General features: G+C 39.4%; 1 protein-coding gene across 2 annotated transcripts in view; it reads right to left on the bottom strand.

Moving 5' to 3' along the window:
• Positions 1-5,735, bottom strand: part of LOC133562303 (zinc finger protein 236-like) — a 91,790-nt gene extending 86,055 nt beyond the window's left edge. For both annotated transcript variants that reach the window (XM_061916345.1, XM_061916346.1), the window contains exon 1: positions 5,611-5,735. In XM_061916345.1, the coding sequence (XP_061772329.1) occupies positions 5,611-5,662 (52 nt within the window). In that variant the 5' untranslated portion in view covers positions 5,663-5,735. The remainder of the gene's footprint in view (positions 1-5,610) is intronic.
• Between the last annotated feature and the right edge of the window lie 8,332 nt (positions 5,736-14,067).

Raw genomic sequence — 14,067 nt, 5'->3', positions numbered from 1 at the left:
TACTCTGCTTAAATGTCAGCACACTGGGGTAGATCCTGCTGAAATCCTATGTATTGAATGAATAGAGAATCCTTTTTAATCGGGAAAAAAATCGTTTTTGAATCGAGAATCGTGTTGCATTGAAAAAAAAAAAAAGATTTTGAATCGAATCGTGACCCCAAGAATCGATATTGAATCGAATTGTGGCACACCCGAAGATTTGCAGCCCTAATAACTGTGCATGTTTATGTTAGTGAGACTGCTGAAAGAATGTTATACATCAATAAATTGTAGGTTTGTATTATCATTGTGCTCATTTTTCATGGGCACATGTTTACAAAGTTATCAGACAGAAACTGTGAAGAGGGGGAGATATTGTTAACTTGTGTCTCCATATACTGGGTTAACGTATGGGCAATGTTTATGGGCGGGATACTGGGTTAACCCAGTACATGGAGAAACATGGTAACATTATTTGGCAGTTTCCTAAGAATATTAAAGACAAACAACAAAGAGCCAGGAGATCACAGCATTTCTAAAAGCATCAAAACAATGTTCTATGATGTAATCATTTTAAAGGGGGATCGTACACTATGTGTGTGATTTGCATGCCTTTTTGACATCATTCCGGAATTTCATTAGGTACGCGTCCCGAAAAGCCTAATAATAAAATATAAAGTGCACACTTTTGAAGCTTCAGTTAGTTAAATGATTAAAGTGAGTTTGTTTCAGTCATATAATCAACCATTTTGTGTGATCAGTTAAACAGTACAGATTATACATATTTGACAATCATACAAAAAGAAAAAGAATGACCAAAAAAGCAATAGGCTGAAGCTAAGGCTTATATTTGTCTATCCTATACATTCACTGAAAATTAAATTGCCTGGAACATTAACATTCAAAAAAATTAATGGGATGAAAGTAATTGTTGCTATATTTTATAATTTTCCATTATTTGACCTTTCAAGGCTTTCTTAAACCTTAACAAAGACCAACATGTCTTCAACTCATCACTTTGCTTGTTCCACAATTTAACTCCTAAAACAGTGGTTCTCAACCTTTTTTCAGTGATGTACCCCCTGTGCACATTTTTTTAATTCAAGTACCCCCTAATCAGAGCAAAGCATTTTTGGTTGAAAAAAAGAGATAAAGAAGTAAAATACAGCACTATGTCAGTTTCTGATTTATAAAATTGTATAACAGTGCAAAATATTGCTCATTTGTAGTGGTCTTTCTTGAACTATTTGGAAAAAAAGATGTAAAAATAGCTAAAAATTTGTTGAAAAATAAAGAAGTGATTCAATTATAAATAAATATTTCTACACATAGAAGTAATCATCAACTTAAAGTGCCCTCTTTGGGGATTGTAATAGAGATCCATCTGGATTCATGAACTTAATTCTAAACATTTCTTCACAAAAAAAGAAATCTTTAACATCATATCTATGGAACATGTCCCCAAAAAAATCTAGTTGTCAACACTGAATATTGCATTGTTGCATTTTTCACATTATTTAATAAATATATTTATAAAGGATTTTTGAATTGTTGCTATTTTTAATATAGTTTTTTAAAATCTCACGTACCCCTTGGCATACCTTCGCTTACCCCCATTTGAGAACCACTGACATTACATATTTCAAAAATCAATATCCCCTGTAAATTATAGTTTTCTCTTCTTAATTTAAATAACCTAAGAATACAAGGTGTGTGAATGTGAGTGTGAATGTTGTCTGTCTATCTGTGTTGGCCCTGCGATGAGGTGGCGACTTGTCCAGGGTGTACCCCGCCTTCCGCCCGATTGTAGCTGAGATAGGCGCCAGCGCCCCCTGCCACCCCGAAAGGGAATAAGCGGTAGAAAATGGATGGATACAAGGCTGTGTTGTTCTCTACTCGAAACACAATTTCCACTGTTTTTAAAAACACTATCTGAAAATTTTAACACTTTAGATTTTGTAAATAATGGATCGGTAGGACGAAGGTCCTGAGTAGTCAGGGTTCAATCCCGGGCTCAGGAACTTTCTGTGTGGAGTTTGCATGTTCTCCTCGTGACTGCCTGGTTTCCCTCCGGTTACTCCGGCTTCCTCCCACATCCAAAGACATGCACCTGGGGACAGGTTGATTGGCAACACTAAATTGGCCCTAGTTTGTGAATGTGAATGTTTGTCTATCTGTGATGGCCCTGCGATGAGGTAGCGACTTGTCCAGGGTGTACCCCGCCTTCCGCCCGATTGTAGCTGAGATAGGCAAAAGCGCCCCCCGCGACCTCAAAGGGAATAAGTGGTAGAAAATGGATTGATTGGTAAGTTCATAGTAAGTCAGTGGCCTTGAGGTTAGTGTCCGTCTTGAGACTGGGAGGTTGTGAGTTCAAACCCTGGCGGAGTCATACCAAAGACTACACAAAAAAGGACCCATTGCCTCCCTGCTTGACACTCAGCATCAAGGATTGGAATTGGGGGTTTAAATCACCAAATGATTCTCGAGCGCGACCACCGCTGCTGCTCACTGCTCCCCTCAGTGAACATGGGGAAAGGGTCAAATTCAGAGGACAAATTTCACCACACCTAGTGTGACAACAGTTGGGACTTTAACTTAACCATAGTAGCACACTTTGTGTATTATTTTAATTACCCTTTTTAAAGTTTAATTATTGGGTCTGTTTGTTTTATAAACATTTCCCCAAACTTCAACACAATGTTAGATATGGAAAAATATAAGAACAATATAACATACGCAGACATTCCTTATTCAGCATTTGTGTTATAGCACGCTTTGTGTATTATTTTAATTACCCTTTTTTAAGTTTAATTATCGGGTCTGTTTGTTTCATAAACATTTCCCCAAACTTCAACACAATGTTAGATATGGAAAGTCTAAACAATATAACATATGCAGACATTTCTTATACAGCATTTGTGTTATAGCAGGCTTTGTGTATTATTTTAATTACCCTTTTTTAAGTTTAATTATTGGGTCTGTTTGTTTCATAAACATTTCCATAGATATGGAAAAATAAAGGAACAATATAACATATGCAGACATTTCTTATTCAGCATTTGTGTTATAGCACGATGTGTGTATTATTTTAATAACCCTTTTTTAAAGTTTAATTATTGGGTCTGTTTGTTTCATAAACATTCCCCCAAACTTCAACACAATGTTAGATATGGAAAAATATAAGAACAATATAACATACGCAAACATTTCTTATTCAGCATTTGTGTTATAGCACGATTTGTGTAATATTTTAATAACCCTTTTTTTAAGTTTAATTATTGGGTCTGTTTGTTTCATAAACATTCCCCCAAACTTCAACACAATGTTAGATATGGAAAAATATAAGAACAATATAACATACGCAAACATTTCTTATTCAGCATTTGTGTTATAGCACGATTTGTGTATTATTTTAATAACCCTTTTTTTAAGTTTAATTACTGGGTCTGTTTGTTTTATAAACATTTCCCCAAACTTCAACACAATGTTAGATATGGAAAAATAAAAACAATATAACATATGCAGACATTTCTTATTCAGCATTTGTGCTATAGCCCGCTTGGTGTATTTTATTTAATTACCATTTTTAAGTTTAATTATTGGGTGTGTTTGTTTCATAAACATTTCCCCAAACTTCAACACAATGTTAGATATGGAAAAATATAAGAACAATATAACATACGCAAACATTTCTTATTCAGCATTAGTGTTATAGCACGCTTTGTGTATTATTTTAATTAACCTTTTTTAAGTTTAATTATTGGGTCTGTTTGTTTCGTAAACATTTCCCCAAACTTCAACACAATGTTAGATATGGAAAATCTAAACAATATAACATATGCAGACATTTCTTATTCAGCATTTGTGTTATAGCACGCTTGGTGTATTTTATTTAATTACCATTTTTAAGTGTAATTATTGGGTGTGTTTGTTTTATAAACATTTCCCCAAACTTCAACACAATGTTAGATATGGAAAGTCTAAACAATATAACATACGCAAACATTTCTTATTCAGCATTTGTGTTATAGCACGATTTGTGAATTATTTTAATAACCCTTTTTTTAAGTTTAATTACTGGGTATGTTTGTTTCATAAACATTTCCCCAAACTTCAACACAATGTTAGATATGGAAAAATAAAAGTACAATATAACATACGCAGACATTTATTATTCAGCATTTGTGTTATAGCAGGCTTTGTGTATTATTTTAATTACCCTTTTTTTAAGATTAATTATTGGGTCTGTTTGATTCATAAACATTTCCCCAAACTTCAACACAATGTTAGATATGGAAAAATAAAAGAACAATATAACATATGCAGATATTTCTTATTCAGCATTCGTGTCATAGCATGCTTTGTGTATTATTTTAATTACCATTTTTTAGGTTTAATTATTGGGTCTGTTTGTTTCATAAACATTTCCCCAAACTTCAACACAATGTTAGATATGGAAAAATAAAAGTACAATATAACATATGCAGACATTTCTTATTCAGCATTTGTGTTATCTCAGCTACAATCGGGCGGAAGGCGGGGTACACCCTGGACAAGTCGCCATTGTAGCTGAGATAGGCGCCAGCGCCCCCCGCAACCCCAAAAGGGAATAAGCGGTAGAAAATGGATGGATGGATGGCATTTGTGTTATAGCACGCTTTGTGTATTATTTTAATTACCCTTTTTTTAAGATTAATTATTGGGTCTGTTTGATTCATAAACATTTCCCCAAACTTCAACACAATGTTTGATATGGAAAAATTAAAGAAAAATATAACATATGCAGACATTTCTTATTCAGCATTTGTGTTATAGCACGTTTGGTGTATTTTATTTAATTACCGTTTTTAAGTTTAATTATTGGGTGTGTTTGTTTCATAAACATTTCCCCAAACTTCAACACAATGTTAAATATGGAAAAATAAAAATATGACATATGGAGACATTTCTTATTCAGCATGTGTTACTTTATAAAGAATAGCAATGGATTTGGATATGTTACCCTTAAAATATTCAATATGCGGTTTCCAACGTCATTCATGATCAAGTATTATTCCCAAGAATTTATTTTCATATACTCTTATCAATTCCCACTTGATTTGATTTTATTATTTGTTCGCCGATGCTGAATTATTACAGCAACCTTGTTTTGATGCCATAGCTGTGCATTTCAACAGCACAACACGAACATAAAAAGGCGAACACACTGCGTCGCCATGACGGAATGATATTTAAAAACAACAATTCGCGACATTTAACCGATAGCGTGCATGCTACTCGTAGCAAAACGAGCCAGTTAGCAACGGCGTGCTAACGACAAAGATTGCCAGAGTCAAGGTGCGCACGTTGGGCAAAACAACAAGCGCGGACACTCTTCCACCACCAGCGGACACCAATTTCCACTGGAGGCGAAGCAAGAAGAGCCACGGAAATACTATTAATATCATTCCGCCTCGATCACTCCTTCGCGGCACAAAGCAAAGCCCACCCGCAATACTATATCCGGGGACTATATACACAACATTAAAGTGTTAATAAATACGACCCAGGACTGTTTCTTCCAAAAACACCGGCTTCTTTGGACAGACCGAAATCTATATGTTTTATTCGCTTCATTTTGGCACTTATTACCTGTCTCGTCGTTGCTTATAACTCTCAGTTTGCGAGGCCGGCCCCGCGGCATAGTTCCAGTTCTCAGTGCGGGTGTGCTATGAACAATTTGCTTTTCAAAATGGCGTCTCTGTCATCTGTAAAGCGGCAACGAAGACACACACACACACACACTGTAACGTGACAAGGGCGACATCTACTGTTTGACTTTGTGTATTGCTCCGACAGGCGTGTCCCTCCTTTTAACACAGGGGTGTCAAACTCAAATACAGAGTGGGCCAAAATTTAAAACTGAACAAAGTCGCGGGCCAAGGTTGAACAAATTAACCTTTTAATAGGGACCCAAACAAGTGTTGCATTGAATATTGAACAAGCAAGACTTATATATATTTATAGGGACATGCAAAATCGAGTTTCAAATAATAATATTAATAATAAAAAAATATCGATGGCATACCAAATACAATTTTAATTAAATTGAATGCCTCTTTTCTATTTGCAGCCCTCTAAGGTAAATATCGAAATAAACTTTTTCCACAGGCTAACAATAAATCCATCCATCCATCCATCCATCATCTTCCGCTTATCCGAGGTCGGGTCGCGGGGGCAGCAGCCTAAGCAGGGAAGCCCAGACTTCCCTATCTCCAGCCACTTCGTCTAGCTCTTCCCGGGGGATCCCGAGGCGTTCCCAGGCCAGCCGGGAGACATAGTCTTTCCAACGTGTCCTGGGTCTTCCCCGTGGCCTCCTACCAGCTGGACGTGCCCTAAACACATCCCTAGGGAGGCATTCGGGTGGCATCCTGACCAGATGCCCGAACCACCTCATCTGGCTCCTCTCGATGTGGAGGAGCAGCGGCTTTACGTTGAGCTCAACGTAAAGGCTAACAATAAATGTGAAAATAAAATAACAATAATGAATGAATCAAACAGTCAAGCCTTGAAGTAGCAAGATAAAGTGCATGAATAAAATGTTAATTATTGCTCAGTTTGCTACACTGATTTGCTTTAACACTGAACAAGCAACGCTTATATAACTTAATAGTACAAAATCAACTTTCAAATAAATTAAAAAAACATCAATGGTATGTTAAATCAAATGTAAATAAAAAATGTAATGCCTCTCTTCTATTTGCAGCCTTCTGGGGTAAATATCAACATGGGGAGGGGGGGTGTATTGTAGTATCCCGGAAGAGTTAGTGCTGCAAGGGGGTCTGGGTATTTGTTCTGTTGTGTTTATGTTGTGTTACGGTGCGGATGTTCTCCTGAAATGTGTTTGTCATTCTTGTTTGGTGCGGATTCACAGTGTGGCGCATATTTGTAACAGTGTAAAAGTTGTTTATAGGGCCACCCTCAGTGTGACCTGTATGGCTGTTGACCAAGTATGCCTCGCATTCACTTATGTGAGTGTAGTAGCCGCATATATTACGTGACTGGGCAGGCACCCTGTTTGTAAAGAGGAAAAGCAGATGTTATGACAGGTTGTAGAGGATGTTAAAAGCAGTACCTTTAAGGCACGTTTCCAATATTGTTGTCCTGGTACATATCGGGAGAAATTCAGGAGAATGATTGCCCCGGGAGATTTTCGGGAGGGGCACTGAAATTCGGTAGTCTCCCGGGGAAAATCGTGAGGGTTGGCAAGTATGAGTATTAGCGGCACCGCCGCTGTATAATACCGGCGGGCCAGCTCTAATGTTGATTTGATATTGCCTCAAGGGTCAAATTAAATTACACGCTGGGCTAAATTTGGCCCGCGGGCCAGAGTTTGACACCCATGTTTTACCACAAACGGCACAATTCGCAGCATTTAAATTGATTTGATTGATTGATTGATTGATACTTTTATTAGTAGATTGCACAGTTCAGTACATATTCCGTACAATTGACCACTAAATGGTAACACCCGAATAAGTTTTTCAACTTGTTTAAGTTGGGGTCCACGTTCAATTCATGGTACAAATATATACTATCAGCATAGTATAGTCATCACACAGGTTAATCATCGTAGTATATACATTGAATTATTTACAATCGCGGGGGGGGAATGAGGAGTTTTGGTTGATAACAGTACTTCAGTCATCAAAGTTAAAGTTGAAGTACTAATGATTGTCACACACACTCCTGGTGTGGCGAAATTAGTCTTTGCATTTGACCCATCACCCTTGATCACCCCCTGGGTGGTGAGGGGAGCAGTGGGCAGCAGCGGGAATCATTTTTGATTTTTGGTGATTTAACCCCCAATTCCAACCCTTGATGCTGAGTGCCAAGCAGGGAGGTAATGGATCCCATTTTTATAGTCTTTGGTATGACTGGGCCGGGATTTGAAATCCCAACCTACCGAGCTCAGAGCGGACACTCTAACCACAAGGCCACTGAGTAGGTTCTACAATTGCATCAACAGAGAAATGGACTTTGAAACAGTGTAGGTCTTACTTGGTAGGATATGTACAGCGAGCAGAGAACATAGTGAGTTCAGAGCATAAGAACAAGTAAATTAGAAGTATATTTGATTATTTACATTAGGTTATTTACAATCCGGGGAGATGGGATGTGAATGGAGGAGGTTATTAGTAAAGGGATGAAGGTGCCTGGAGGTGTTGTTTTAGAGCAGTTTTAAAGGAATATAGAAAGGAACTTACTTTTATACCTGTTGGGAGTGCATTCCACATTGAATTGATGTGGCATAGAAAGAGAATGAGTTAAGACCTTTGTTAGATGGAATCTGGGTTTAATGTGGTTTGTGGAGCTCCCCCTGGTGTTGTGGTTATGGCGGTCATTTACGTCAAGGAAGTAGTTTGACATGCACTTCGGTATCAAGGAGGTGTAGCGGATTTTATAGACTAGGCTCAGTGCAAGTTGTTTTACTTTGTCCTTCACCCTGAGCCAGCCCACTTCGGAGAAGTGGGTTGGAGTGAGGTGTGATCTGGGGTGGAGGTCTAAAAGTAACCGGACTAGCTTGTTCTGGGATGTTTGGAGTCGAGATTTGAGGGTTTTGGAGGTGCCGGGGTACCAGGAGGTGTAGATTAGAGTAGATTTGATTATATTAGTGTTTTTCAAAGATGACGATGCAATTTTATAAAACACATGGTTAAAAAAAGCCAGAATTAGCCATAAGGCAAGTTCCCATCTGTAGTACCCTGGCCATTATGTAAAAAAGGCAGTAAAATTACAATTTAAGATAAAAAGAAAATAAAGAGAGAGAGAGAAAGACACAACACATATACTAAATGATAGCAAAAAAAATAAAAAATACAACATGAAACATAAAACAGGCTCATCTTTTAGTGCAGGCAGCTGATAAGCCACATTTAAAACATTTTTTTTTTGAAGGTCTTGTAAGTTGTAACCAGTTTTACCTCCTCAGGTACTGACTTCCAGGGCAGCACGGTGGAAGAGGGGTTAGTTCATCTGCCTCACAATTCAAGGTCCTGAGCAGTGGCCTAGTGGTTAGAATGTCTGCCCTGAGATCGGTAGGTTGTGAGTTCAAACCGAGTCATACCAAAGACTATAAAAATGGGACCTGTTACCTCCCTGCTTGGCACTCAGCATCAAGGGTTGGAATTGCGTGTTAATTCACCAAAAATGATTCCGGGGCGCGGCACCGCTGCTGCCCACTGCTCCCCTCACCTCCCAGGGTGTGATCAAGGGTGATGGGTCAAATGCAGAGAATAATTTCGCCACAATCATTGGTACTTTAGGGGTGGGACCTAATAAGTTTACTTCTTCCCACTCCCTTTTGAGCCAATCTTGACTTCTACAAAAGATTAGGCATATGTAATGTTTTCAATGTAGGTGTAAAAATAATGTATCTATATATTTCTTTTGTATTTTATGTCATTCTCTCGTTTTGTTTGCATGGCTCAAAATAAACCCATTCATTCATTCATTCATTCATTCATTCATTCATTCATTCATTCATTCATTCATTCGTTCATTCATTCATACTTTAACTTTATATGTTTTTTACACAGAGAAACCCTCGGCCAGGTAGAACCATTTTCTCAAATCAAACTCTCTCGGGCCACGGGGAAGACCCAGGACACGTTGGGAAGACTATGTCTCCCGGCTGGCCTGGGAACGCCTCGGGATCCACCGGGAAGAGCTAGACGAAGTGGCTGGAGAGAGGGAAGTCTGGGCTTCCCTGCTTAGGCTGCTGCCCCCGCGACCCGACCTCGGATAAGCGGAAGATGATGGATGGATGGAAACTCTCTCGACTATACATTGTCATTCTTGGCAACACTAAATTGGCCTGAGTGTGTGGATGTGAGTGTGAATGTTGTCTGTCTATCTGTGTCAGCCCTGTGATGAGATGGCAACTTGTCCAGGGTGTACACCGCCTTCCGCCCGAATGAAGCTGAGATAGGCTCCAGCGACCCCAAAAAGGACAAGCAGTAGAAAATGGATAGATTTATGGATGGTACTGAGTTGCACACATATTTATCCTTACTGACCAGGCCAACTTCTTGAAAGTGCTCCTGCACAGAGGAATATAACACTCAACTATGACAGAGCGGTTTCTGAAGTGGTGAAGTGAATTATATTTATATAGCGCTGTTCTCTAGTGACTCAAAGCACTTTTACATAGTGAAACCCAATATCTAAGTTACCGTACATTTAAATCAGTGTGGCTGGCACTGGGAGCAGGTGGGTAAAGTGTCTTGCCCAAGGACACAACGGCAGTGACTAGGATGGGGGAAGCGGGGATCAAACCTGGAACCCTCAAGTTGCTGGCACAGCCACTTTACCAACCGAGCTATACCGCCCCATTTCTTTGGCTAGTGAACTCTGCCAGAGGATCTGGAGCCGATTCATGCAGTACTTTATAGGTCAGTTTTAAGTCTGCAACTTCTGCGAAGACTGTCCCAGTTTAAAAACTGTATTTCTTTTTAGAATGGCATAGTGAAGATAGTGCTTGATTTTTTTTTTTAATCCATAACCTTAATTGCTCGTTTGTAAAAGATTTCCAATGTTTTTGTTTTTTTTTAACTCTGACGAGCCTGATACCAACTGGTGACGTAATAGATGAAGTGACTGAAAATCATCAAATGCAAATACAATTTTGCAGCTTCAGTTGACATTTCATTTCAAATTGCACAAAATGTGTGAGATTAAACTTAATTATTTTACACAATTTGCCAATATGGGCTTTAAAGGAATGCTCTGATTCCATTATTAACCTAAGATATTTATATTGGCTGACAATTTGTATTCTTTCTCCATTAATATGTATGTCAGGGTCAGATGATACTTTTTTCGTTTTAGTTACATACATGCCTACAGTTTTTGAAAGGTTTAGATAAGTTATAATATATTTTTTTGTAGTACGTTCACCCTGTGTGTGTACAGGGAAAAAAATGACATCAAAAGTGAATTTAACAAAATAACGTTAACACTGAGGAGCCAGATCTTGACCATGGCCCTCAAAAGCCTGAAAATAATTTGCTTCAATAAAGTACATCCATTTTCTACCGCTTATTCCCTTTTAGGGGTCGCGGGGGGCGCTGGCGCCTATCTCAGCTACAATCGGGCGGAAGGCGGGGTACACCCTGGACAAGTCGCCACCTCATCGCAGGGCCAACACAGATAGACAGACAACATTCATACTCACATTCACACACTAGGGCTAATTTAGTGTTGACAATCAATTTAGTGTTGCCAATCAACCTATCCCCAGGTGCATGTCTTTGGAAGTGGGAGGAAGCCGGAGTACCCGGAGGGAACCCACGCATTCACGGGGAGAACATGCAAACTCCACACAGAAAGATCCCGAGCCTGGATTTGAACCCAGGACTGCAGGACCTTCGTATTGTGAGGCAGACACACTAACCCCTCTTCCACCGTGAAGCCCTCAATAAAGTACAGTAGTTTAAAAAAAAAAAAAAAAGTTAAAGTACCAATAATTGTCACACACACTGGGTGCGGTGAAATTATCCTCTGCATTTGACCTATCCCCATGTTCGTCCCCTGGTAGGTGAGGGGAGCAGTGAGCAGCAGCGGTGGCCGCGCTCGGGAATCATTTGGTGATTTAACCCCCAATTCCAACCCTTGATGCTGAGTGTCAAGCAGGTAGGCAATGAGTCCCATTTGTTATAGTCTTTGGTATAACTTGCCTGGTTTTGACAGTAAAACTACATGCACTGAATGGAATTACATACCTTCACAAGTTAAAGTACCAATGAGTTTCTTTACAGTAAAATTGTGGTACAGTGTTTGTTAAAAAAATAAATAATGAAATGCATAAGCAATTGTGTTTTAACATCATTAGGTGAGTCCTTATAAATTCATATTCAAATACATTCGCTGTCACAAGCACCCTTCTGAGGACAGCCATAACTGCGATGTGGCCCTCAATGAAAACCAGTCTGACACCCCTGCTTTAAACATAAGAATGTAGTGCCTCTTTTATAAATGCCCAGCACCAGTGGTGTATTTAGCCCCTGTGAATGTGAGTGTGAATGTTGTCTGTCTATCTGTGTTGGCCCTGCGATGAGGTGGCGACTTGTCCAGGGTGTACCCCGCCTTCCGCCCGATTGTAGCTGAGATAGGCGCCAGCGCCCCCCGCGACCCCAAAAGGGAATACGCGGTAGAAAATGGATGGATGGATATAATACACCCGCATTACTTTACTGACAGTATGCAAAGTGTGTTTACATTTTAACGTTTTTAACATTATAGTTTTAAAGATAGACCGACATAATTAGGTCCAGCTTTGTATTCATTTCAAAGCGTTGTGGATGCAAAAAGGCCTTTAGGATAAACTAAATGTTATAATATGAGGTGACTAAAAATCAGAAAAATTAATATGAAGGTCCTGGGTTCGATCCTGGACTCGGGATCTTTCTGTGTGGAGTTTGCATGTTCTCCCCGTGACCACGTGGGTTCCCTCCAGGTACTCCAGCTTCCTCCCACTTCCAAAGTCATGCACCTGGAGATAAGTGGATTGACAACACTAAATTGGCCAGAGTGCGTGAATGTGAATGTTGTCTGTCTATTAATTGGCCCTGTGATGAGGTGGTGATTTGTCCAGGGTTTACCCCGCCTACCGTCCGAATGCAGCTGAGATAGGCTCCAGCACCCCCTCAAAAGGGGACAAACAGTAGAAAATCGATGGATGCATGGGTTTTAGTTTGCAACTTTTTCCCATTATTACCAGCAGGGAGCGCCATTTAGTTGTTTTGATATTTATGAGTCAAAATCCTCAAGCTGCTCTAATACATACATTGTTTTGGTGAATGACTGTTAATCGCATGAAGTATAACAAAGACCAGCACAATCATTATCCAACTCACAAACATGCTTGGCCATGGATGGAATTTAAAATAGGCTTGTGTAGTTTTCAATTGGCATTACTGTGGTAAGTCCTTATTCATGGTTTATTTCTCCGTCTATCCGTTTTCTATACTGCTAGTCATAGATAAGCTGGAGTCTACCCCAGCTGACGCCGAGGAAGGGTACACCCTGGACTGTTTGCTCGGCACATATAGACAAGCAACCATTTATACTCACGTTCACACCCATGGATCATTTTAAGTATTTTAGTCTCTCTGGATTCTTTGTTGCCACCTCCTGATGACACTATGTGACATTCCATTTGCAGGAGTACTTTAGATCAATAATAATTTGGTAGTTGAAAAAAAAAGGATGGAAAGATGGCTGTTGTCTCGGTCTCTTGATGTCAAAATGTGCACGATGTGCAAAACAAAATGAGGAAGCAGTGTTTGAATACGGATTGGGAGTAAGAGAGGACATGTGTAACTGTGGCTATCCTCAGCTCAAACCAGAGACCCCAAACTCCCAGCAAATGAACATTAGGTGGAGCAGAACTCAGCAATGATCTGTCAGCTCATTTGAGAAGTTATTGATCGAAACATGAATCACACAACTTTGCTTTTCAGCTCCTTGACAACCAAGTTGTGGAAAAGTGTTGATAGTTGGACATGCGTATTTAAAAGTTTAGAGAAGGTTAATTTAGGTCTGGCCTACTAAAATCCAAATAACAGTTTCTAAACTTCTTGCACAAAGTAAACGATTGCAATTAAAGGGCTACTGAAATGAAATTTCCCTTTTTAAACGGGGATAGCAGGTCCATTCTATGTGTCATACTTGATCATTTCGCGATATTGCCATATTTTTGCTGAAAGGATTTAGTAGAGAACATTGACGGTAAAGTTTGCAACTTTTGCTCGCTAATAAAAAAGCCTTGCCTGTACCGGAAGTAGCAGACGATGTGCGCGTGACGTCACGGGTTGTGGAGCTCCTCACATCCGCACATTGTTTACAATCATGGCCACCAGCAGCGAGAGCGATTCGGACCGAGAAAGCGACAATTTCCCCATTAATTTGAGTGAGGATGAAAGATTTGGGGATGAGGAAAGTGGGAGTGAAGGACTAAAAAAAAAAAAAAACTAGACGGCAGAGCGATTCAGATGTTATTAGACACATTTACTAGGATAATTCTGGAAAATCCCGTATCTGCTTATT

Source organism: Nerophis ophidion, linkage group LG11 (genome assembly GCF_033978795.1).
Source record: "Nerophis ophidion isolate RoL-2023_Sa linkage group LG11, RoL_Noph_v1.0, whole genome shotgun sequence".
NCBI lineage: Eukaryota > Metazoa > Chordata > Actinopteri > Syngnathiformes > Syngnathidae > Nerophis > Nerophis ophidion.
This window is presented reverse-complemented; position numbering and strand designations above follow the sequence as displayed.